The following is a 25,021-nucleotide window of genomic DNA, read 5'->3' on the forward strand; positions in this document are numbered from 1 at the left end:
TTGAATACTTGACCCATATGGCACGAGAGGCCCCAGGTAATGCCAAATGGGCCGCATAATTTGATTGGTAGTCTTGTGGTGAATGGAACTTTGAAGGTGTTGCAGTCATTTAACTTTTGGTGTGCACTGTGGATGATGATATCTCCGTGGACAGGAGGAGCGCCTTCAAGTTGCTTCTCAAAAACTTACCACATCTCAATTGGATGCCTTCGGGACGTAATATTGGTGTCAAGTGATCAAAACTCATGTCCCGCACACCTCCTTTGAATACGACTTCACCCTCGGCTCCGTTCCGTTTCCCCTGATTGCCGAATCGCCCATCCTCTCCCCGCTTTCCCCGCGTTTTGGCACTTCAAATGACCGGGGGGCTTAAGCGTATTGCGATAACGCTAACCTCATCAAGTAGGCGGAGCCGTCCTGAGGAACTCCTTGCTGGCAGCTTATCGGACATCCTTTCCAGAGATATCAAGAGTCAAGCATTGTGATAGCCACGTACATAAGAGTCCGAGAGCTCTGATCACTCATACGGCCATGAAAACTCTCCAACTCGTACCTCTTTGACGAGAACCATCATCACCTACATCGTTCGACCTTGCTGCATCTTCAAGATGACTCGGCCAGTTCAACCTCCACCTCCAGAGTTCACCACACCTCCGGGCACCGTTCGTGTGATTCGAGGTTGGTTCCACGAGTCCCCAAGTATTGATTCCTCAACTGATAGCTCGGAATAGAAGATGGCTTCTTCGAGAGCTCAGAGCTGGTGCTGCAGCCGACACCATCCTCCGACCCTAACGATCCATTGGTACTGCTCTCATATACGATACATGCTATCATACATTGACCTCTACCCCTAGAACTGGAGTCGCGGTCGTAAACTAGCCAACTTTGTCCCTGCCCTTGCCATCACAGCAGTCATCTTTACACAGTGAGTGGCTCGTCCCATCCTTGAGTGATGTTGACTGAGCATCCTCGAGGACGTCCCTCCCCATCCTCTTCTGGGTTCTCTGGATCCCTGAGTTCGGGTGGACCTATGGCCAACTCAACGCTGCCTCGGCCGTCAACTACGTCGGAACGGCCGTGGGCTGCATCCTGTTTATCCCGCCAGCGGTCAAGTACGGCCGACGGTCCATGTACATCCTCTCCACCGCCATCATTCTCGCCATGGCAGTCTGGTCGGCCTGCTTGAGCAGCCTTCCTGAGTTGTTCATCTCACAGCTGTTGTTTGGTCTCGCCAACGCTACCAATGAGACAATTGTCGAAATGACGGTAATAAGTTGGCCCCACTTGTCTATATCTTTGACTAACAACTGTCAGGTTGCGGATATGTACTTTGTGCACCAGCGTGCAACCGCCAACGGTCTTTACATGGTCATGGTGATGATAGGAGTTCGTGCTCACTGTTCATTCAGCAATGGGACCTGAGCTAACTAAGTGGACTCAGAGTTTTCTAAGCCAAATCATCGCCGGATACATGTCGGCCGACGGTAACTGGAGGCTATGTTACTGGGTCCTCTTTGCATTCGAGGCTGTACTATTGATCTACTTCTGCTTGTTTTTCGAAGAAACCAAGTACATCCCTTGCATTGAGGCTAGACGCCTGGAGACGGCAAAAGTCAGACCAGCTTCAAGCAGCAAGAAAGACAAAGGGTCAGCATCCGATAACCAAGAGGCAGACCAAGGCTCGCCTATCATGCCTCAAGTCTCAGACGCCGGGACTCATCGTATCGACCCCAGCATCCCCCTGCTCACTTGGCGACAGCGAATGCGCCTCGTCACGAAATCGGATCAGAGCCTGTTGAGTATCGCATGGCAATCGGTTGTCATCATGTGCCGATTCCCAGCAGTCATGTACACGGCCCTTACGTACGCTTTCACCGTTGGTTGGATCACGGCCCAAGCTTCGCTCATCTCGATTGTGTTTACGCAACCGCCGTACAACTTTGGTACCGTTGGCGTTGGCAACATGAACCTGGGCATCTTTGTCGGTTGTATCCTGGGGTCGATATATGCTGCGCTTTCTGATCGGACTGTGATTTGGTTTGCGCGAAGAAACCATGGCTATTATGAGCCTGAGATGCGCCTTCAGCTCAATCACCTCCCTGCTCTCTGTCTGGGTGGTGGGTTCATCATGTTTGGTGTGACGGCGACCAAGGTACATCATACCCCTTCGATTGCTTCTCTCTTTTACCAGTGCTAATGACGTAGGGTATGCATTGGATTTTTCCTAGTGTTGGAAGTGCCATATTTGGTTTCGGGATTGGTGGTCTCGGTGACGTCGCTCTTTGCGTCTTGATCGATAGCTACCAAGCTGTGAGTGTCCTTTATCTCCTGATGCCATGCGTAGGCGCTGATTCGCTTTAGGTAACTGGTGAGGCTTTCATTGGAGTGGCTTTCATTCGGAACTGCTTCAGCATCGCCATCTCCTTTGCAACGGTCCCGTGGTTGGATACCCAAGGCCTGCAGAACATGTGTATTGTAATGGGTGTTCTGGCTACAGTGACGGGCTTTCTTCACATCCCCTTGCTCATGTGGGGAAGAAGATTCGCGAGAGGACGGCTGAAAGCTACGAGAAGTTGGTCAAAGAAAGGGAAGGTTCTCATTTTTGAAGGGCATTGTGGATTCAGTCTGCCCACAGCTCGAGTAGGAACAACTCAATGACGTTGCAATATATTGTAACAAAGGATGGATTTGGAAAACATCCAAGTTCGGTTAGATTGCGCAACAAGGGGGAAGTTGTGAATTACGACTGTGCCTCGGTAGAGAGTGTGTGCGTCTTTTCTCCCAATAACGAACAAACCTAACCTCATCTTGAGTTTTAATGAGCCTGGATAGTTTAAAAAAACCGTGACTGCTTTCATGTGCTAGGCAGTGTCCCTTTTAGCTACAGGGCTGCTGGTCTTGGGGATGGCAACCGGATATAGTGAGTGTGTAGTCACGATCTCCTTGGATCTTCTGGCTCAGTTAACCCATCAAGGGCCGGGCTTCAACTATAACAAAGAACATATTGGAGTGTATAGCCACAAAGCTGCAAGAAGGACCCGCTTCATTACAAATGGTTAACAAAAGCATGAATCAGTTCTTGGCCACTAAATAATCTATCTCAATCAAGACACTAAGTGCTTTGTCAAGACATTGGCGACTGACGAAGCTGTTGATGAAGTTAAAGTTGGGGTCCTTAGAGTTGCCATCAGGATACAGGAACGTCGATGCCACCTGTCGTAGCTTAACAATCTATCGTCATATCAGTTTACAGTCTAAAAATGGTTCAAATGTTTAGAGAAACTCACCATAGATTGACCATTTGACTCCAAATCAGGACCAGAGAGGCATGTCAGGACACCTACCAACATTTCTCCTATTGATGCCTTGATGGACCATAGATGTGCGCTGACTGCTTCATCAATTGGTACATAATAACCCTCACCCTCTCTTGCAAGTTCCCGAGATCGATTTTGCCATCTATCCAAACAGACTTCTAGCATCACGGACTGCAGATAGATTGCCGTCATGTAGAGATTTGCCGACATGGAATGGAATGGATGGTTTTGTTGGAAGACCGCTGCTGGGTGGTCATCTGAACGTCGTACTTCTCTACCACCTAGTGGTAGGCTCAGGGGTTCAGGGAGTTGATCCACGACAGTGTTGAGCCTCTGAATGACTTGGAGAAGCGAATCAAGCATTGGAAACGCTGATAGGATCTGTACTTGATTCGAGTACGATTCAACCCTGGGCAAAACGCGAGCGACGACCCCACCATGTGAGAGAATATGAGGTGCTGAGGTGCTTGGGAAGAACTCATCCAAGTGATCCAAGACAGAAAGATAGAGCTTCACAAGTGCGACATACCCTGAGATCAGAGGTGTGCCCCTAGCAGAGTGGGCACTCTCGCCGCAGAGCTCCTCATCGCTAAGCTCTTTGGGTAACAGAAACTCCCAATCTGTCTGTCGTGGACAAAAATGAAGGCCGCACGGGGGAATCAGATCGTTGACTCGGCTATGCCTGGTTCCTGTCAGTCAGAATGTAGCAGACACGGCTTCATGGAGCGAACTGACACCTGAGCAATAAAGAGCAGCCAGAACACACGCTTGCGCAGCTCGGTGTCGACAATGTCCAACCCTTTGTATGCATCACGCTTGTATAGCTCAAGGTCACGGCAGCACGGGACCGCTTCATTAAACCATACATAGCCTGCGTGGTTTCTTCCGGCGTAGAGAAAGGCGACAGCTGTCAGGATTGTGACCCTGAGCCTTTCGAAGGAAGGCTGGTCTTGCCACGACGGCGATGTTGCCATGTAACTACAGGTGATGAGATGAGAGGCCCGCTCGACGACCTGCGCCGCATCGTGGTAGCCCACAATGCCATAACTGGAAAGGTTTCGAGGCAGTGATGCAACGGTGATGGCACAAAGGGCCACGCAGAGGCGAAAAAATGCCGGGTCAGTTTCGAAGTCGCGACTTGCAAGCTGAGCCTTGAACCGTGGTAGGTGTATGAAAGGGACGAGCGGGTAGACCCGGAAAAGAAAGTCATCGATGACAGTAAGAAATACGGGCTCAGGGAGAAAATGAGCTATACCAATCGGTCCAATCGGTAGTGGTAGTGGCAGTGGCAACGGTTGTTGGTCAGGGTGTGACAATGGTGGTGAAGAGAGAGCGGCGCGCTGTTTTGCTTCTGCAATATGCCTAGGTAGGGTCTAATGAGTCAATCAATTCAGCTCGGACTGGGCGATTGGATGGACATACCGGCTCGGAGGTCCTCGAGGTTTACGACTTGTCAAAAAGGTACAGGGCACGTCGTGTCGAAGGCATCTAAGACAAGCAGCTGAAGAATCGGCAGAGAACAAGCACTGTACGAGATGAAGGATGAAGGTCAGTAAGACAAGGAAGGACCATGCCCAAGGTCTCTCAGAGCCCCTGAGAGGGGACCAAGTTAGTGCGGGCTTGCTTACCTGTATTCGCCGACTGCGGCACACATCACAGGCCCGTCGTGCAATCTTGCGGGTCTTGCCCGCTGCTCGACGTTCTAGCACCTCCTTTCTGGGCATGATAGACTGATCTATACTCTCTGTAGGGAACTGGTCAATGATAGAAAATGGCGTGAGAGAAGAGGAGACGAAGAGCGGAGTGAACCCAGTTAGCAGGGTCATTAGTTCCTCCAACTGCCAAGCCCTGTAGCCGAGGACTAAAAAAGCGCCATTTGGTGGCCCCGCTCCGTCTTCGGCATGGGTGTGAGACGTCTGCGAAATAGTTGGGGTTTAGTAATTAAACTTGGGTATTCAGGGAGGCCAGAGTTTCTATTCTCATGGTTGATATGGACACAATACGAAGCAGAGAGTAAGATGACTATCTAAGGCATCTGTCATTGAGACAAGATCGAATCAGCGCCCCAATCATGTGTCAAACTTGCACCCTGCAGCTTGGCGCGGAGAATGTATGTATTGTCCCCGCGTTTGATTAGTGAACGTGCTCAACCTCGGTATTCCCGGCTTCTTCCGCCTTGTCATTGGTCACCGTAATTAGACTGGTTGTCTTGAACTTCCTTGCAGGGATCTTCCGGCTCCAGAGCTCATCGATTTCAATGTAGGTTCGGTTCTTGGTCTCGGGAACCAGGAAGAAGATGAAGATGCAACACGCTGCAAGAGTGCCACCAAAGATGAAGGCAATCTTGCCTCCGAGATTGCCTTCGTCAGGGTTGATAGCGTAGGGCAGGCTGAAGGACCAGATGCAACCGCTCAAGCCGTTCACCATGGTGGCGATGGCTTGCGTGGGAGCACGGAGCCTGGTTGTGGCCGCCTCGGCCGTGATGGGCCAAGCAACGGCACCGAGAGTTGCCTGGTAGCCTGCAGCACACGGTTCAGTCAGCATCTCCAACCTATCGTCTCTCGGATCCCACTTACAGAATGACCAGACGGCCATGAATACCACCTGGGCCCAGATTGCACCCGAGGCCTTGATCAGAGAGAGGATTGCGATAAGGAACAGCGTTATCGACAGGATGATGGAGCCGTAGAGCGCTGTTCCTCGACGTCCGAAATAGTCGACAAAGAACCAACCGACAATATTGCCGACAACCATCACGCCAGCGAGGCCAACTGTGGTATCGAAAGACACATCCGCAGCCATACCTGCCAACTGAAAGTAATCTTTAGGATGATGGATCAGCATACCTTGTTCATTCTACACAGAGGGATCGACTTACAGCTCATGTAACCAACAACCCACGCAGGGCCCGAGGCATTCTGGATGAAGAACATGCCAGCCGCTACTAGAGTTCGCTTCCAGTTGTCACTGTTGAAGCATTCGGCAAAAGAGCCCTGAGCTTCGTTGTCCTGGTTCTGTCGTCCTAGGGAGTCGTGGATCTCGGCCAAGTGCCCATCCAAGTCGTACGAAGAGTCGTGCAGCTTGGCCAGATTATGTCGCGCCTTGTCCTCGCGTCCATGGGCAACCAGCCAGTATGGGGACTCGGGAAAGAAGGGCAGGAAAATGAGGGCGACGCCTGCAAAGCCCCATTGCGTCGCGAACATGACCTTGTAAGTTCGGTCGTCTGTGTAGGTGCTGGTTGATTCGCGCATGACGGCATAGCCAAGCAACTGTCCGAGGACGATGGAGAAGTTCATTCCGGCGGAGACCGAACCGCGAATGACGAGAGGAGCCATTTCCGAGGCATAAGGAGGCGCAGCGGTTGTGAAGGCACCCATCGGCTGGAGGATTCCACCAGTTAGCGAGAACACATCCGAAACAAGGGAAATTGAGGGTATCACATACGATACCAGTCAGAATTTTCCCTCCAAAGAACATGGCAAGGTCCTTGGCAAAGTACTGTAGAAATGCACCGGCAATGGACAAGAGGAATGCTACCAGGATCACAGGCTGGCGACCATAGCGATTGATGGCGAGACCCGAGGCAAAGGCGCCAAAGATCAAGCCTGTAGTTAGAAAGATCAGCCTCTGAAGACCAGAGAGGGGGATAGACCAGGCAGAAGATCGTAGAGCATACCGAATGATGTAGCTGCTTGGAATCCAAGCTGCCAGTTGGCATCAATGACCCAATCTCCGTTATATGGAGTTCCGTAATCCCTCCGGAACTGGGCAATTGAGATGACAATGGCACCAGCCAAGCCGTCGTAGCCCCATGTGATGCAAAGGAAGAACATGTACATGCCTATTCACGTCAATATTAGACACTGGCGACATCCATATGCCACAACAACGGTACGCCGACTTACACCAAACCAACCCCCATTTGTTCTCTTTGATTGCCTGGATCTTTGTCAAGCTGTGCTGGCGGTGCTCAAAACGAGCGGCCGGTGATGATGTCTCAAGGACAGCGGGAAGGTCGTCTTCTGTCGCATTTTGAGGATGCGCAGGGTATGCTTCCTTGTCGTCTGACATGTTAGAGGATGCAAGTTGGATATTAATAGCTGGACTGTTGGATGCCAGTTGGTCTAAATGGAAAAGATCGGCTGTTGATAGTCATGGAGTCTGAAGCAGCTCAAGACGACCAGATTTATATATTTTAAACATCGGCTTTCAGAACCAACTCCGGATGGCAGTCCGCCACATGGTTTTCTTCCCCACGGGGTCACTAAGCATCTTCTGGCATCCCTGCAAACCTTGATCAATGGCACAATGCTAGTGACAAGGGCGCTCTCATGGATGAGAGGCCTACACTTGGCGCTAGCGGAGAAACCTCAGGAGAATCCCAATGCTCACGTGGCTGGTGGGGAGGAGCTGAAAATGGAGTCCGGGGGTTAGCGTCGGGGTCGGGTCCTGAAGTAGAGGCCAGGGTAACTCCGAGGATTCTCCCATCATGGATGAGCATGTTGGAACATGGCAAGATATAGAAGACAAAGCAATTCTCGCATCAGCTCTTCTTGTTCCAATGAGTAGATCTAACACTGGTCAACAATTCCCTTTCTCCTTTCTCTTCTGGTCGAGTTTGCACCTGTTACCATCACCCATCCTGCACAGACATCATGACACAACCACCTACGGATGCTGAGCTTCTTGAGCTCTTGTCACAACTGACAACGAGTGAAAAGATATCGTTGCTTGCGGGAAAGAACTCCTGGGAGACTCAAAATATTGACCGTCTCAACATTCCCTCTCTCAAGGTACGTGTGGTCCAACCCTGGCCATCCCCGCCTCGGTTGGCTGACGCTCTCTTTAGGTCAGCGATGGCCCCAATGGAGCCAGGGGCGCCGATTTTCTCGACGGCAGGACTGCGGCATGTTTCCCAGCCTGCGTGTCACTGGCGGCTACTTTTAACCGCGAGCTTGCGCGGCAAGTTGGCGTTGCCCTGGGCCAAGAGACTCAGACCAAGGGGGCCTATGTCCTTCTAGGCCCCACTGTGTGCCCACACCGCTCGCCGCTTGGCGGACGCAATTTCGAGTCTTTTTCCGAAGACCCTCTCCTCGCTGGCGAGCTCGCTTCAGAGTACGTTCTGGGCCTACAGAGCGAGAGGGTGGGGGCGACAGTGAAGCATTATGCCATCAATGAACAAGACACCCGTCGTTTCACTGTCAACGAGACAGTCTCAGACCGGGCCATGAGGTACGTGATCTGTTTCAATGCTATCACGAAGAAGACTGACCACAGAATACAAGAGAGATTTACTTGCGCCCGTTTGAGATCATCATCAAAAAGTCTGACCCCTGGTGCATAATGACAAGCTACCCCAAAGTCAATGGCCACTACGTCGATGATCAAACCACGCTTCTCAAAGACATACTTCGAGATGAGTGGGGTTACAAGGGGTTGACCATGACTGATTGGGGTGCTGCCTCGGCTGCTGTGGACGCCGGTATTCGCAATGGGTGAGCGCTAGACCTGGTATTTCTGTATTTCTGGATTTCTTGATCACTAACGTTGTACCATAGGCTTGATCTCGAGATGCCTGGTCCTCCTCACCGGAGAAAGGGAGATGTCGTGCAGAAGCTAGTCGACGATGGAAAGGTTCATCTCAAGGATATTGACGAGCACGTTCTGAATATCCTCAAGCTGCTCCGCCAGACTGGAAAATTCACTGACAGGCGGGAGCCGGTTCCTGAGTATTCTGTCAGCCGACCCGAGCATGAGAGACTCATCCGTGAAGCCAGTGCAGAGGGCATGGTTGTTCTTAAGAATGCTGGTAAAGCGCTACCCCTCAAGCCGTCTTCCCTCAAGAACATTGCGGTGCTTGGTCCGCTAGCGAAACAGACGGCGGCCCATGGGGGTGGGAGCGCATCCCTCAACTGCCACTACAAGGTCAGCCCGTTTGATGCCATCACATCAAGGCTTGGCGAGAGCAAAGTCTCATACTCCAAAGGTACGTACGATGACTGCTGTTGTTGGTATGGCCGCTAATCACCCCTGCATAGGCGCACATGTATTCCGCACGTACCCCGATTTCACCCTTGGTGCTGTCAACCGCAACGGCAACCCTGGCTTCATCTGCGACTTCTTCAAAACTCTCGACATGTCTGACGAGGCCTTCCACACGAGTGAATATCCGAGGGGTAGCTTCATGTCTATCATGAACGCAGAGATCGACGATGCCAAGGCTGTACGTATGACCACCACGTACACTCCGAGTGTCAGCGGAAAGCATTACCTGAGCTTTTCTGGCATGGGGCCTACCAAGCTGTTCATCAACCGAGTCTTTCTTGGTGAGATCAAGGAGACAGAAGAGGCAATGATGTTCTTCCTGGGTGCGCAAGAAGAGAAGCATGTCCAGTACGACTTCATCGCAGGCCAAAAGTATGACATTTTGGTTGAGTCAACCATCTCTCCGGTGCCAAACGCCGAGCTGTTCCTTGCGGAGGATAAGCTTGCAGTTCATCTCGGATTCATCGAGCAAGCAGAGATGGAGGCTAAGCTCCTATCGGAAGCCGTGGAGCTGGCGAAACAGGCTGATGTTGCACTCGTCTTTGTCGGAAACACGCCACAGTGGGAGACCGAAGGCCAAGACATGGCTACCATGTCACTTCCTGCCAACGGGTCCCAGGACAAGCTCATCGCCGAAGTTGCCAAGGTTAACCCCAATACTATCGTTATCATTGGAACTGGTGTGCCGGTTGAGCTGCCCTGGCTTGACGAGGTCGCTGCCGTTGTTCAAACCTGGTATGGCGGTCAGGAAACTGGCAATGCCGTACTCGATGTTCTTCTTGGTGAGGTGAACCCGAGCGGAAGACTGCCTGCTTCCTGGCCCAAGAAGATTGAGCACACGGCTTGCTACGGGCACTTTGGACTTGACAGCTGGGAATCTAGAGAGGTAGAATACGTTGAGGGTGTGAATGTTGGTTACAGGCACTTTGACTCTCAGTATGGCACTGAGAAGGAGGTGCTTTTCCCCTTTGGTTTTGGCCTAAGCTATTCCACATTCGAGGTTTCTGGAACTGCCTTGTCCGGAACCTTGAGCGAAGGCGATGCCAATGCCGAAGTGACCATCACAGCTTCAGTTCACAACACCGGTGATAGAGCAGGTTCCGAAGTCGTTCAGGTGTATTTGGCACCACCCAAAGGAGGTAAAGATAAGGGAAGACCGCCAAAGGCCCTTGTTGCTTTTGACAAGGTTCACCTGGATCCAGGAGAGAAAAAGAGTTGCAGCTCTCATTCAAGCGAGATGGTGCCGCGTTTTGGTCCGAGGAAGACAAGGTATGGAAGGTTGAGGGGGGTGATCATGACCTCTATGTCTCGACCAGCTCTAGTCCCCAAGACGTCAAGTCTACGCACACTCTCAACGTGCCACAGACTTTCAGCTTCGGCGCATAGTCAGTGGTTTGTATATTGACGTCATCTCTGAAAGAGGCCATCTGCCACAATAGCAAAAACATAGCTATCAATACATGACATCAAACCCAGACGGCAAAAGAAGTATCAAGACTATTGTCATAACATATTCTCAAACTCAGGCACACATGCCACCGTCAATCCTAACAGTCTCGCCAGTAATATACTTAGATTCATCTTCGAGAAGAAAAGCAATCAACGCTGCGGCCTCCTCAACCTTTCCGAAGCGCTTATTGGCATGTGGCGCAAGGACCATCTCATTCGTGTATCCTTGGTCGAGAAGCTATCGGAACATTGGGGTGTCGATTCCGGTCCTGATTGTACCTTTTAATACGTCTATTCCTATGCATCTAGGGTTAGTCACGGGCAGATTGCATTCACTCGAATATCTCGGGCTCCAATCTCCTTAGGGTATCGTCAGCTTCCAGCTGGAGGAGAGCCTGTGGCTTCCTCACACATTGGTGTGGTGGGTGGGAGTAGCCATTCATAATTCTAAGAATAACAATACACTATTCTTCCAAGTTGCATTGGATATCTATGCACCTGATTTGTGCATAGCACTTATTGGTGTTGACAAGTGTGCATGAAGATAGCCGCCAATGTCAGTGCAAACAATGCATGTCTCAGATTGTGCACAAGCCATCACTTCCTCGACCTAGGCAGCGCCATCACTCCATCCACAGCACTCTTGAGAGTTATTGGTGGCTGAGGCAGGATGAGAACTGATTTCTCAGCGTAATTATTCGTATCGATGATTACGGTATCCGAACGGACTCGGCTTTATGTGGCATCGTACAAGTGAACGGAAAACCTCAGAGATGCCGAAGAGGATCTCCTATTTGACTGTGCGGGTTGATTTCAGCATTTAATATCAAGCCACCCCGGCCACTTCATTACATGAGCCCTTTCCACATCGCTGGTGCGGCAAAGACTCTCAAGTATTCTTCTCTTCACCATAGTACCTGGCCACAGATCGTTCACCAAGATGAGATACTCTACGACTCTGTGCTGGCTTTTGAGCCTGCATGGAGTTTCGTCTACCTTTGGGCCATCATTCCAGATCAGAGCAAACCTATCGACTATTTAACCTGAAATAATACAGTGTCGATCTTTCCGGTCGACTCTCTCGCATGCTGCACTTGATTGAAGAGACTTGTCTTCCGGCAACCCAAACTCCAGGAACCGGAGCAGAATTCGGCATCACTTTGGATGTCTTGAAGTCTCTGCAAGACTGTTGGGTCAGCAGGTTTGACTGGAAGAAAGAACAAAGAGAGATCAACAGGTAAGATTAAAGTTGCATCAACTGCTCATGTGGTCCTTAGTATGAAGTCAGGAACGATGGCTCAATTCGAGGACATGGTGATTTAACCAGCCTTCTAATCAAGGGAGCATGATCATATTGAAAATAGGCTAATATAGTTCAAACCTCGTCTTTGCGCGGGGTGGGTAGCCTTGAAGGTGGAGTCTGGGCTAATGGGGTAATTCGGACGTTCGCTGTCCGTCCCGGAAGGGAAATCAGGAGACCTGCCAAAGTATATAGTATGAACTGCTGCTCCTTCGAGTGGGAGGGGGAGGGCCGTATAGATGGATGTTCCTTCTCAGTGACTCCTAAATTCTTCGGTCACGTCATCAGACAACGGCTTCTAGCTACCGAATATGAAGGTGACGATACTCGTCTTGTTTGCAACCGTCGTTACGGCCGCCACGCTGCCTCGAAACTCCGCCAAGGCTCCTCGACCTGTAAGTCTAATCATCATCCTTGCTTGTTCAACAACCAACGTCTCTGACCTATGTACCTAGAGCTACAACTTTGTCGGAAGAGTCAACCCGGCGACCAAGGAGCTTACATGGCCAAGCACCGGCGTGTCTTTCACATTCGACGGGACAAAGGCCACTATCGGTATTAACACTGTGACCGGGACCTCCAGCGTTGATCTAATAATCGACGGTGGCGACCCAATTCTCATTGGAAACGTGAACGGCACCTCAATCTCGACACCGGCTCTGCCAAAGGGAACACACACTGTCGAATTACGTAAACGATCCGAGAGTTCCCTGGGTACTTTTCGCATCACTGGTGTCGACACCGATGGCATTCTAATACCTACCACGGCGCCAAAACGAAAGATTGAGATTATTGGCGACTCCATCTCGGTCGGATACGGCCTCGATGGTGTTCTACCTTGCACAGACTCGGCCATTCTGCAAAACAACGGAAAGACGTACGGCGCTGTGGCAGCTCGTGCTTTGGGTGCAGACTATAGTGTCATCGCCTGGAGTGGCAAGGGCTTGATCCGTAACTATGCCTCAACGCCTCCTGACCCTCTGCCGCCCATGCCAGTCCTCTACACACGCAACGGCGCCAACGACCAAGATAACAGTTTCTCGTTTCCCAATTCGTGGCGACCAAATGCTGTAGTGATCAACCTCGGCACAAACGACTTCAGCTATCTAGGTGTGCGTGATCCTGTCGATCCAGCGGATCTTACGAAAGCGCTGGTTGCGTTTGTGAGGAGCATACACTCTCACTACCCAAAAGCCCACTTCTTCTTTGTGTCTTCCCCAATGCTTAGCGACAATTACCCCTCGGAGGCTGATGCGCAGAAATCCACATCTGTGCAGATGCTCAAGAACGCGATGCGGCAACTCCGTGATGTGAAAACCCATTTGGTTGATTGGCCTTCGCAAGGCTCAGAAGTTGGCTGTGATTACCATCCAAATGAAGCCACTCAACTTCAGGGCGGTGTATTGCTCGAGGCATCAATCAAGCTGGCCCTAGGATGGTAGAGCTCTGGATTATCTGGTGTTCACATGGCAGCAATGTCAACCCAGGATTGTCTTGTATATATTCTTTCATGGCGACCGAGATTGCAGTAAAGGGATCCGAATTAGACATGGACATACCGTTCCGAATCATAAGCTATCTCATATCGTCTGAAATATATGAGAAACAAGATAGAGGAGGAAGGTAATTAAGTATCAGCGATATAAGAGCGATGCTCCCATAGTGGACTAATAATAAAAAACAATTCTTCTATAAGTCCTGGCAGCTCCCGTTGTCTCGTGAGTCGCGTAGCTCCTGGCATCGATGTCGGCTGCAGCAAGGGTAAGATCCGTGCTGATTGTGTAGCGGATTGCCGTCCATGGATGTTTCCCTTGGTTTCTGATCCACTTATCGGGAAATACTTGTTACCTTCACGTTGAGGCTGGTCAGATGCTGTTTCCCAACAGTTCGTCGATTATCTCCATTCTTCTGAACTTAACCAGTAGTAAACATAACCCCACAACGTCATGCTTGTACCGATCCTTAGAGCGTAATTCTGCCCTTCTGTCTTGCCTTGCCCCCAATCCTAGCTCGATATGGCGGCGATGCCCCAGAAATGACTTGCTTCCCCACAAAGCCAACCCTCCCTGTCATCTTGCCATTCTTGACCGTCAGCGTAAACCCTCCGCTATACGCATTGTACACATCAGCGAAGAAACCGCTCCTGGCATTGAAAACCGAGAGCGCGTTGATGAGTGAGAAGGCTGTGTCGGCCGAGACCTTGATCGTGTCTGACTTGACCGAAACACGCGCGAAATCGGTCCGTGACCCGTCTCGAATGCCGCCAAGGAAGGGATTTAGGTAACGGTTGGTCACGTAGTGGATGCTTCCCGCGACGGGATTGCCAGCCGGGTTGCCGATCTTGATGACAACATCAACGGGGTTTGCGCCATTTGGACTGTTGACAACCGGAATGCGCTTAATGACAAGTAGTTGCCCAGTGACCCGAAACGGGACCAAGTTGCCCTCATTGCGGCCGTTGAACGCGACATCGTACAAAACGTAATCGAGCTTGAGTGCGCGCTTTTCGATGCTTGATCCCTTGGTATCTATGTAGTGACCAGAGAGCCTGGTGAGGTTGAAGAGCTCGAGGTCTGGCTGGTCCACAACAGGGATGGCATCGTCGTCAAAGATGGAGAGCGCATGGGAGGGGGTGGGTGAGCCCAAGGCACAAGCCAACAGAGAGACGAGGGTGAATAAGTATTTCATACTTGAACTTAACTGCTTGCTAATGAAACGTATGGGCAGTCTTTGATCTGAATATGAGTTGTTGCTTCGGAACAATGGGCATATTTGTATTCTGGGGCTTTCGGTAACTAAGGAGCACCTACACTGCAAGTGGCGACTCAGCTCTTCAACTCTAGTACCAAACCCGTTAATGTTCTCGCTTATTTCGACGCTATTGAATTGTGACGTTTGTTCCAGACAAGTCGATTCTTGCACCCTTGCAAGCTATCCCACTTCCATTGGTTAACTTACCCTACACAATGGCGACATCACGGGTCTCGACTCTCTCAGCCGCAAGCAAGGATGGCTAGAGGGATCACAGCTGGAGACATGTTGCCTCTCTGTTTCTCAGACGACAGACGACTATGCAAGCTCGTTGGTAGAAAAGGACGGCACACTTTTGCGGCGCTAGGAGCCATATGTAACTAATCACAGGTGAAGTGACCCTCATCTAGCTTATTGACATGGGTAAATATGCGCATGAAATGGGATTTGTATCGTCTTCTTGGGTCTTTCAAGGACGTGACTTGTGTAATTGAAGGGATATGTCCAAAAGGCCGGTCTTTGGCTTTGACTCATACAAGCCTCGCGAACTAAGTCCTACTTCTCTTGGGTCTTCTGGCTCAGTTATCCTATCGAGGGCCGGGCTTCAACTATGACAAAGAACACATTATCAACACATAATAGCATCATATCCAAATGCTAACACAGTGGCCTCCTTCCTTCTCTCTTCCCAGCTCTCTAATGCTCTAGAACATCGGAACCGTTATCTCCCGAAGCAAAAAAAAGAGACAAAAAAAGAATGCGCTAGTTTCACCATAGGCTTCGTTATGTTAGGCCTTTATTCTTTATTCGGGACTTTGACTTCGCCATGATAGTAGCAATTTATCAGTAGATTTCTTCCCAACCGCCGGGTGGCTAGACATATTTCCATAATTATGGTATCGGGTTCAATGCTAACCGCATGTACTTTTCTACGATGTCGTGGCAAAGAGCCGTGGCCATCGCGTATGTGAGGGCGAGCGAAGAAGTTAATTTAAGGATAGTGCTCTACAAGAACCTACACGGCTGAGTTGCACGTTTGCGGGATAATTCTGGGGACTTGGGGTGGACGCCTGGCACTTGCTTGTTGAAGGTGAGATGGCCAACATCCTGCAGGTCAGAACCATGCCCATCGTGTAGATATTTCACACTTCTTCTAATGGATTGGATTTCAAGGCCAGAATTTCCCCCTTCCCGTCGTAAGTAGTCAGATCACTCGTGTTTCCTCCAGTGGTGATGTATAAAATATTCGAATCTCCGTTTCGTCCGAAAGCAGCCGACGTAGGCCTTGTCACAGCTTTGCGGCCGAGACCCCCTGCAACCATCTCTTGCGTCCCATTGATAAAAGCCCGAAAGATGGCATTCTCCGCAACTCCTGTAAGATAACCAACACCGCGAGGGCTAATAGCGAAGTCATCTGCCATGACTCCCTGGCTGATGATCTCATAGGGACCTAGGGCGTGGCCATTGATCGCGTCTACACGCACACGGCCATATAGTCCTCGTGGGGTGTTGACGTAATAAATATAGTCCTGATGCTTCCTCAGGCCATTAATTCCAAGCAAGGGGCCGAGATCATCATTTGCTGCCATTGATTCATCTTGCAGCATGACAGTATGGCTGCCATCCTTGGTGTTGAGGCGCCATACAACGCCCAACTGGCAATCAGCAATAGCGACTGTCCCCTCTTGTTGGTTTAGCAGGGTCATTCCGTTTAGGGACCCGGCCTTGTCAATGTTGGCAATCAGCCTCGTGCGGGTAGCTGCTTTGGTCAAGTCAATCTCCCAGACACGGTTGGGTGTCAGAGCCACATAAACATCGGGGGTGATCTCGGTAATCCCTGTTGCCATTCCAGCGTCGTCGAAACGGTAGATGAGATGCGCTCGGGTGTTTTCAGGCTGATGGGGTGACACGATTTCCCACAACTCGGGTTGGTTCACTAGTGTCACCAAGAGATTCCCATTTGGTCGAACAGCAATATTCTCGACCCAGGTACCGTGAGGAAATTGATAGACTTGGCGGAGAAGCGGCGCCTGGGTGTCACGTAATGCTTGCCAGAAAAGGAGGGCAGCGATGGGAAGTAAAGAGAAAAACAAGCGATACATATCGGCAACAATGGTTTTTGGGTCAAGTTCGCCTGAACAATGTTGATCGATGGCTTTTTAAACCCTTGGTCAGAAGAAAGAGAACAGGGGAGGCATTGTCCAGTTGCTGCCACTAATGCAACCTGCTGATGCCCTGAAGAGACCTAACAGTAGCCTATCGCGCAATTATGCTCTCTAACTGGCTCAACCCGGCCGACTGGGTCGGCTAGTCGGCTCATCGTTCCACCCGTGCATTTCATTCTCTTTGCATGACGTGCTGCGGTAACTCGAACTTCCCCGACCCAAGACCATCGGGCCTCTAGCACGTGATGACTGCCAGAACAAGACAGCCAAAGAAGCTGGATGCCGAATAATCAGTCGAGTTTTCAGACTAGATGCGTCGCTGCCTGCCCATGGCACACCAAGTTGGTAGCGAAACACAGGTTCGGAAACCTGAGCTATTCTAAGGTCGGATAGGAAGGTATTGACGAAGCTATTCGTAATTTATAAACGACAAATTTAGAAAACACATTTATTCTGCACGTTCCAGGAACCCAACATGTCCATTGTGTGTGCCCCTAACGCGCTGCACTTCAGGGCGTGTCAGGCTCCGAGCCCTGGCCTTCTGACGGCGAGGTCACCCAAGACTCTTCCCATCTGTAGAAGGAAGACACTTCGAGGCAATCTCTTGACGGCTACGCATGTCCATCTTCACGCGATGCAGTTTCCACAGCTCTCATTCATCTCTGCATCTGCTGTTTTATATCGTCTTGGAAGGTGGGAAACGCTCTGCGCTGCCATATCCCATCATCTTCATTAAACCGTCCAAAAGAACTTCAACAGTTAAATTAGGCGTAGTCTGACTTGTTAATAAGTTTTCTGGTGTGGATTGATCGTTTGGTTGAATCCAATACATGCATTCGATCCTCATCGGTGTACATCTTTCATGATCAGTGAAAGTACACTGGTAGCTTCAGGGTGAACTGTGCTGTATTCAGGAGCATCGGCCTAGGAAAGATGCATAAACTACACTGCATGTGGGAAGGTCCTCTCGGTGAACTTGTTCATGATTTCCTGAAAGCTGTCTTATAGCTCGCCGTACTGGGTTTGGCTCAGAACGGCTCAGTTGTCCCATCGAGGGCCTGGCTTCAACTGTATCAAAGAAGATATTATCAACATATCATAGCATTATACCCCAATGCTAACACAGTGTTGGCCCAGAACACCCAAGATACTTGACGCCAGATGCTGACCTCCTGAGGGTCAACATAGGGCAGTCCCATGGAGCCTGGTTGAATGCCAGACCATCCTATCTACTGGATATGATTTAGAGGCAAAGCCTTAATGAATTTCGCAAACTCAAAAGCATTTTTCGTTGCTTTGCTGTGGCTAATGGTTGGCAAGTCTTGAACTTTACTTCTAACAATTGATGGTGAAGGTAATTATCATGACAGATCACACGAAAGTGCAGTAAGCTCGTGCGATATCACCGGTTTCAATCTCGTCAGCACTAATCTGGATATGGTAGGTGAGAGCCAGGCTAATTGACTTGCTGACGCAGCGGGCTGACGCCCATCACTTGATGGGACCCTCGGCTCGAACGCTTTCCAATCTTCTGCTTTAGAGTGAACTTTTCATTTTTCAAACATCGCTATACGCATGCATGGCGACATGAGTACTTTCAAGGTTATCATCATTGGCGCTGGGCCTGTGGGTTTAGTGCTCGCACATGCGTTACAAGCGTCCAGCATCGACTTTGTGATCATTGAGCAGCGAGCGCAGGTTCCTCCGGAGCCGGCTTACGGTCTGTTTTTATGGCCTCACATATTGCGAATCTTTCATCAGTTGGGCCTTCTGGATGCTGTCGAGGCGGTTGGCCAACCCATGCTTCATTCTATGCACTTGTCAGCTCAAGGCGAGGTCCTGCACGGCCAGGGCTTCGAGGAACTGGTCATGCTGTGAGTCAAATTCCTCTTCAAAGTAGCTACAGTAAGGCATGCTGAATGCTGTTAGCTACGGCTATCCGATGATGCTATTCAATCGAGGAAGCTTTGCCAAAACATTGGTGGAAGCACTTGACAGCTGGAAACAACATGTCAAGACAAACAAGAGACTCACCGACATCGTTTCCCACGAAGACGGCGTCAGAGTCGAATTCGCGGATGGGAGCTCAGAAATTGGGTCCATGGTCATTGGAGCTGATGGTATTTGGAGCACCGTCAGAGATCAAATGATGGCCAAAGCACCAGAAGGACTCTTTGACCAGAGTTCGAACCCATTCGAAGCACCATACGCAGGCGTATTCGGTAGAACAGACTGCATTCAAGGACTCGCCCCTGGCAGTAATATCAATATTTACCAACGGGGTACTCACGTTCAAGTTTTCACGTCAGAGACAGAGGCACATATCACTGCCTATCGCCGCATACCAGTCTCGAGGGAGCGCACACACTTTGGACAAAATGACGCAGAGGATGCTGCCAAGCCCTGGCTTCGGGTTCCCGTCGCCAACGGCGTCACTTTCGGTGATTTGTGGAATAGCAAATCGGCTGGTGGGAGCGCAAACTTCGATGAAGGGGTACTCCGATGGTGGCATTGGGGCAGGATGGTTTTAGTTGGGGATGCAGCACACAAGGTACCTCCCCTGATTGCTTCTCGCGATTAGAATACTCTGACATCCGTTAGATGAATCCCGTTAGAGGTGCAGGGGCATGCTGCGGTATCGAGGACGCAATCACCTTGGTTAACGTCCTCAAAAGAGTACTACGCTCTAGCCCGAATCCCTCCGAGAGAGACTTGCGTCAGGCTTTTATAGCATATCAAGGCGCCCGGGAGCCTGCAGCTAGGCTGTGGATGGATATCTCTCGAGTCAGCCTTGATCTATCCACAGGCCCTTCTCAACCCGCATTAAAGGCAGCGAGGATTGCCGACATGAGAACCGTGTCCCTGGTCGCAAATGGACCAATCTTGGATGACGTTCCCTTTCTAGAAGAGAACAGTGGATTCGTCCCATGGAAGCGGAAGCCGCGAAGTCAAACAATCACGCATCAAGTCAAGTCCCAGCTTTAATTGGCATGGGGGTTCCATATATTGAGATTCGGGATAGACTATTATTGCCCAGTTGCGATACGGCTCGCTTCAATACATTAGAATGTGTCTATTAGTGGTCCAAGTGGTGCTTCGAGTATGTATGAAAACGTTGATGTTCGTATTCAGTAGCTGAGTTACATCCAAGCTGAATCGACGACATCAGCCTCGACTGGATGCTCATGAGTCTCTCCTTATGCCCCTAGCTGACGCGGACACAGGTATCTGCTAAATGTTGTAGCCGTTTCCGAGAGGAAGGAAAAACAGATGGGAGCATAAAAGATTCCATCAAATCATCGTAGTTGTATCAGAACCCAATTCTGAATGGGGTATACCACTCACAATCCTAACTGTCCGGTCTTTAAGTGATACCCTAGAACACTCTCCGCGGCCAACGTAATGCTTCGAGAAACCGAGGTCGATGAATGAGCTGCGCTAAGATTTGCTCAAACACCTGCTTTGCCCACCCCTGAGAATACCAAAAGTTCTTTTCCAGACTGAGTAAGAAGACGGAAAAGTAAGCAACTAGGATCAGAGCTTCAGGTCTTCTTTCTCTTATATCAGGTAGCAGACTCTCAGGTAAGCTGAACAGCCATCCAAGTACTGTTCCGGCTTCCGAATTTAAACCTGCGAGTGCTATCAAACTCGCAAGGTGATCCCTATGATCCACAGCGCTCTGGTAGAATGGGAGACAGTTCTCAGATATTCGGCCACTAAGGAAGTGGCGAAGACTCTCTAACGCAGCCAAGGTGTCTGAGGGAAGGTGGCTGTTATCAAGGGAACAATGGCTACGTGGAAGCCGCTGTCAGTTCAATCGGCAAACTGGCGTTGATCAAGTTAACACTTGCCTGGCAGATATGTCATCAGCATCGGCGAGCCGTACGCCGTAGATAAACGGGGCAAACTCTGACCGGGATATTAGAGGCAGCATAGGAGACAGCATTGTCTCTATCCCCCGAAGAAGGGTCGCAACTTCAAAAAGGTTAAACAAGGGGTCAGGCAACTTCTCACCATTGAGTCGTAGTGGAAGCGTGAAGGCATGTAGAGTGATGAGAGCAGCGAAACTGAATAGTCCCATCCAGTTCTCATGCCGAGGATCTTCCAATGTGGAACGAAACTGTTCAGAGCCCAAGGCGGAGTGGTAGCTATATAGCTGCAGGTACATCTTTTGGTTCGCTGGCTGCAGGTATGCCTGATGAACGGCGCTCATCTCGAGGATGCCGTGGAGGACAAAGGGGCTGGGGTAGCCCTCACGGGGAATAGTTACTTGCCATAAGTGTGCCATATCTTTTCGGATTGAGAGGGTGGCAGCTGTTTTCGTTGTGTAATGATGGATGAGCTCCATGTCGTAGTTCCAAAGGTCACATCCGTGGGGCACGTCCAGGGTGTTTGGGCATTGAGGGGACCTCAGCTTGGGAATGGAAGTCGTTACCAATATCTCATTGGCCCGCCTCGATTGTTCCGCCTCCAGGAGGGGGCTCGCAGATGTGGATTGGTCGTTTGGAGTGACGGGGCTGTTCTCGGTGTGGTTACCTTGCGGAGAAAAGCTGCAAATCCGGTGGCGTTCCAGGCAGTTGAGGCATGATGGGCGGTTCTCGTCACACTGATAGCGTTAGGGACGGCTCTCTCTGGTCACTGTGTAATGGCGATGAAAAGGTCGAGGGTGAGATGATACCTTGACTTTGCGTCGCTTGCAGGTCAAACAGCCATTTCTCGACAATCGGGGCATGTTATCCGACGCCATGTGGCTACCAGTCAGTACTGTCCGACCTGTACTGTCGAAAATCGGATAGGTAGGTACTTGGGCAGAAGAAGTAAGGAAAGGAATTGCAAGGGTCGACGTTGAACCTCTTTGCGGGGCTATGAGACCCATGGCCTGACATGCCTGAGATTGCCCACCGCCCCGTAAACGATATCTTGGCGCCGTTAGCTCAAGCACTAACCAGGGTCGGCAGAGTTGAGGAGCACAGAGGCCTGGGCTCACAGCGTTGACCACCACATGTCCTTTTCCTGACTAACCAATACCTTGTGAAATTCGGGCTTCAAATGCCCCAACTCCGATCATCAAGCGCCATCTGCAAGGACTGTCAAACTCTGACGTCTTCAAACAAGGTGCTACACCCGTGACCATGGGATATTAACCAATGGCCTCTGTACACAAGAGAATGATGGCTTCATATCGGCTTGAGTAATGATTTTTCTTCATTGCCTGATGTTTTTGGAAGGGCTTCGAACTGAGTGAAGGCTGTATAGCCCACCCGTAGAAAGTCTGGAACTGTGCCCTACACATCGCAGTAAGTCTCTTGGCTGCAACTTACTCGGAACTCCGTACGTGGTAGAAGTTAGTTTCACTTCTTTCCTCTCTACCTCACCGTGCCGTCACGTCGAAGGAGATGTTGCATTATCCAAAGAGCACGATGATACGTATGAAAGGGGATTCTAAGGAGTTCCACTACTAGATGACCGTGCCGTCAGTTAAATCACCATTATGCCAAGGCGTGCCTCTTCCGTCCATTGATCAACTTTAAATCGATGACCGAACAATGTTTTCCCCTGCAACTAACCCCCGTGCCTTTTCGGTGAACAGTGTTTTCCCTTTCACTGTGCTCACAATGAATCCCGGTACACGGAATCGATTATACTGGCCGGTGCCCTTCTTCTTTCCGATTGTGACAAACAATTGCGGCATCACAGTTGGCTTCAGGTCTGACACACGTTCCTTGGCGCCGGTGAGCACAGCATCAAGGTTCATGGCCAAGTGGAGTGCCTGTCTCTCGGCATAAATGAGTTGCTTGGGTTCCAGATTGCCGGCATCGCCTGCTGCCCATATGTTTTCGAAGCCCGTGACACATATATTGGTGTCGAGTTTGAGATTCCCTTTGTCGTCCAATAGGGTAGTCGGCAAGAAGCTGCTGTTCGCTTTCATTCCGAACAAGGGAAGATAGACGTCGGCTTGAATAGCACTTCCATCGGACAAGAAAATTGTAAGTTGACTACCGTCTTCCTCAATGTTGGTAACACGCGTGTGTCGTCGGATTTTGACGTTCAACTTCTCGAGGTCATTTGCCGCCGTCTTCCCGACGTCAGGAATAAGACCAGGGAGAGGGTCACTGCCTGGGACGATGACAATGATGTCTTTCGTCTGGCCTTACATACAGGCCAATTCAGCGGCTGTTTCAATCCCTGTCGGTCCAGCGCCCGCGATCACAATGGAGCTAGCGGTTTCCACTCTCCTCTGCCAGTCGTGTAAGGCATCGAGTGTTTCTTGGTAGGTTCCAATGGATGTAAATGGAACACGGCTTGGGTAGGAGGACCCGGTCGCCACGACAAGATGTGTGTACTCGAGTTCAAGAGTTTCTTAGAGGTTTGGACTCGCACGACGCTCTTGTTCGGGTTGACGTGTGTAGCAGTGCCCAGGACAAACTCAAAGCTGTCAACAGGGTACTGTTTGAATCCAGGTTCAATTGGCTGGAATAGTTTGTCATCAGCTAATTGACCTGGCACAATGCCTCGTACGACGGCGATGTTCCAGAGATGGTGCGTGCTTGGTGAGACCAGGACAACTTTGAGGCCCGGGACTTTGGGTCTCGTGTCTTTGAGCAGCTTGTGGGCAAGTCCGATACCTGCATAGCCTGCACCTATTATGAGAATCGTTTCCGGCATTGTTCGACTTATGATGCTGAGGCGGAGTGTCAGCTGAACTGCAGGAGGAGTGTTTGAGGGAGAACATTCAATAAAACCCGGAAGCTTTCAAGTTCTAGAGACAGCCAGGCAACGCCCCCTTGTCCTGATAAACTCAAAGACCAACAATATTAGTTTACACATGATGGGAACATTTCAACCCGACGCGATACGCGGAACCGGTGCGAGCTGAGCCCCGAGGTGGAATGCTTATTTCCCCGAATCGGCTTGTTTGAGACAGAAGGAATATCAGTGCGTGAAAACACCTGGAGCAAGCAACCTAGCTTTGATATTTGCCTTAACTTTCAGCAAACTTTGATGGAATATTCTCAGTCCTAAGAAAACAGTTAATTCAGTTGTCCGAAGAAGAGTCATTAATCCGGGACTTAATCCCTTACTGCTGGAGCAACCCGCAACGTGCATCACTCTACATCCAGGACATTTCCAATTGACACTTGAATCAGGGTATCTGGACAACTATCAGCTAAATTTTGAGTTGATGGAGTACCGCGAAAGCTTTTATCAATGGTAATTGTCTCTATCTGATAACAAACTGACATGATCAATGAGGTACCTTATATCGCAATGTCACATTGCAATGTTAGATCCTCAGTGCGCCAAAGTAGATACACACAGTGCAATTGCGCTTAATATTGCCCTTCTCAAGCCAAGAATCAGCTATCTAACAGCCAGACTCACGACGCCAAAGCTTGAACTGGCGGTTATAAGCGTCTCTAAAAGCAGTATCACCCAGAGGCCCGAGAGCGGTGCTGATGTCAACCCGGCCGGTGCCATCATCCCTGATCCAGCACTGAGGGTTGTTCAAGATGCCCCTCGACTTGTTTGCTTCTTGAAAAATTGTTAGTGTTTGCCTGACTTCTAGATCGGTGTTGCACTTACCTCTCACCCAGATGGTGCACATCAGATTGATATCAGTTTGGCCGTCGTTCCAGAACTTGATACGGCGGCGACTCTGGCCAGACTCGTGCCAGACCTTCTCTTCTTCCTGGAAAACGGCACAGCGCTTTTCAAGATGAGGAGAGGCGTCTGCTAGAGTTAGGCTTGGTCTAAAAATCTATGTCCATTTTTCCATACCTTTGGTAGGCGCGGCAGCAGCCATGAAAGGGGCGGCGGCGAAGAAGATGATAGCCTGGAACTTCATTGCGATCGAGGATGAATGTGATATTTATTGAGTTGATTTGGTCGCCTTAGGAGGAGTGTGAGGAGCAATGATGAATAGAAGTCAGTCAAGATGCTCGGTGGTCCTTTTATATATCAGTCGGTCTACTCACCCCTCCTCTCAAGCTTTG

General features: G+C 50.2%; 9 protein-coding genes across 9 annotated transcripts; 4 read left to right on the forward strand and 5 right to left on the reverse strand.

Annotated features, from left to right (window-relative positions):
• Positions 1-608: 608 nt before the first annotated feature.
• On the forward strand, positions 609-2,658 carry MRS44_011903 (uncharacterized protein; the record flags this gene model as incomplete). The annotated part of the gene is made up of 8 exons (XM_046273203.2): positions 609-678; positions 732-802; positions 855-925; positions 975-1,266; positions 1,315-1,386; positions 1,442-2,152; positions 2,206-2,310; positions 2,362-2,658. The coding sequence occupies 8 exons, from the start codon at positions 609-611 to the stop codon at positions 2,656-2,658; spliced, it is 1,689 nt and encodes a 562-aa protein (XP_046124614.2).
• Positions 2,659-3,072: 414 nt separating this feature from the next.
• Positions 3,073-5,143, reverse strand: MRS44_011904 (uncharacterized protein; the record flags this gene model as incomplete). The annotated part of the gene is made up of 5 exons (XM_046277889.2): positions 3,073-3,231; positions 3,288-3,999; positions 4,053-4,679; positions 4,740-4,843; positions 4,946-5,143. 5 exons carry the CDS (start codon positions 5,141-5,143, stop codon positions 3,073-3,075), a joined length of 1,800 nt encoding a protein of 599 aa, XP_046124613.1.
• Positions 5,144-5,450: 307 nt separating this feature from the next.
• Positions 5,451-7,388, reverse strand: MRS44_011905 (uncharacterized protein; the record flags this gene model as incomplete). The annotated part of the gene is made up of 6 exons (XM_065619912.1): positions 5,451-5,836; positions 5,894-6,121; positions 6,196-6,697; positions 6,762-6,922; positions 6,994-7,158; positions 7,223-7,388. The coding sequence occupies 6 exons, from the start codon at positions 7,386-7,388 to the stop codon at positions 5,451-5,453; spliced, it is 1,608 nt and encodes a 535-aa protein (XP_065475984.1).
• A 584-nt stretch (positions 7,389-7,972) lies between these two features.
• On the forward strand, positions 7,973-10,748 carry MRS44_011906 (uncharacterized protein; the record flags this gene model as incomplete). The annotated part of the gene is made up of 6 exons (XM_065619913.1): positions 7,973-8,110; positions 8,167-8,549; positions 8,603-8,812; positions 8,876-9,303; positions 9,356-10,631; positions 10,685-10,748. The coding sequence occupies 6 exons, from the start codon at positions 7,973-7,975 to the stop codon at positions 10,746-10,748; spliced, it is 2,499 nt and encodes an 832-aa protein (XP_065475985.1).
• A 1,674-nt stretch (positions 10,749-12,422) lies between these two features.
• Positions 12,423-13,553, forward strand: MRS44_011907 (uncharacterized protein; the record flags this gene model as incomplete). Its single annotated transcript, XM_046273202.2, has 2 exons — positions 12,423-12,506; positions 12,567-13,553. The coding sequence occupies 2 exons, from the start codon at positions 12,423-12,425 to the stop codon at positions 13,551-13,553; spliced, it is 1,071 nt and encodes a 356-aa protein (XP_046124610.2).
• Positions 13,554-14,073: 520 nt separating this feature from the next.
• On the reverse strand, positions 14,074-14,799 carry MRS44_011908 (uncharacterized protein; the record flags this gene model as incomplete). The annotated part of the gene is made up of 1 exon (XM_046282901.1): positions 14,074-14,799. The coding sequence occupies one exon, from the start codon at positions 14,797-14,799 to the stop codon at positions 14,074-14,076; it is 726 nt and encodes a 241-aa protein (XP_046124609.1).
• Positions 14,800-16,004: 1,205 nt separating this feature from the next.
• On the reverse strand, positions 16,005-16,964 carry MRS44_011909 (uncharacterized protein; the record flags this gene model as incomplete). The annotated part of the gene is made up of 1 exon (XM_046272415.2): positions 16,005-16,964. One exon carries the CDS (start codon positions 16,962-16,964, stop codon positions 16,005-16,007), a length of 960 nt encoding a protein of 319 aa, XP_046124608.2.
• A 1,650-nt stretch (positions 16,965-18,614) lies between these two features.
• On the forward strand, positions 18,615-20,012 carry MRS44_011910 (uncharacterized protein; the record flags this gene model as incomplete). The annotated part of the gene is made up of 3 exons (XM_046274317.1): positions 18,615-18,901; positions 18,957-19,578; positions 19,629-20,012. 3 exons carry the CDS (start codon positions 18,615-18,617, stop codon positions 20,010-20,012), a joined length of 1,293 nt encoding a protein of 430 aa, XP_046124607.1.
• Positions 20,013-20,862: 850 nt separating this feature from the next.
• MRS44_011911 (uncharacterized protein) lies at positions 20,863-24,873 on the reverse strand (the record flags this gene model as incomplete). The annotated part of the gene is made up of 6 exons (XM_065619914.1): positions 20,863-21,577; positions 22,595-23,177; positions 23,372-23,731; positions 24,411-24,560; positions 24,612-24,758; positions 24,807-24,873. The coding sequence occupies 6 exons, from the start codon at positions 24,871-24,873 to the stop codon at positions 20,863-20,865; spliced, it is 2,022 nt and encodes a 673-aa protein (XP_065475986.1).
• Between the last annotated feature and the right edge of the window lie 148 nt (positions 24,874-25,021).

This window comes from Fusarium solani (assembly GCF_023522795.1).
Source record: "Fusarium solani strain SB1 chromosome Unknown bctg00000007, whole genome shotgun sequence".
Lineage (NCBI taxonomy): Eukaryota > Fungi > Ascomycota > Sordariomycetes > Hypocreales > Nectriaceae > Fusarium > Fusarium solani.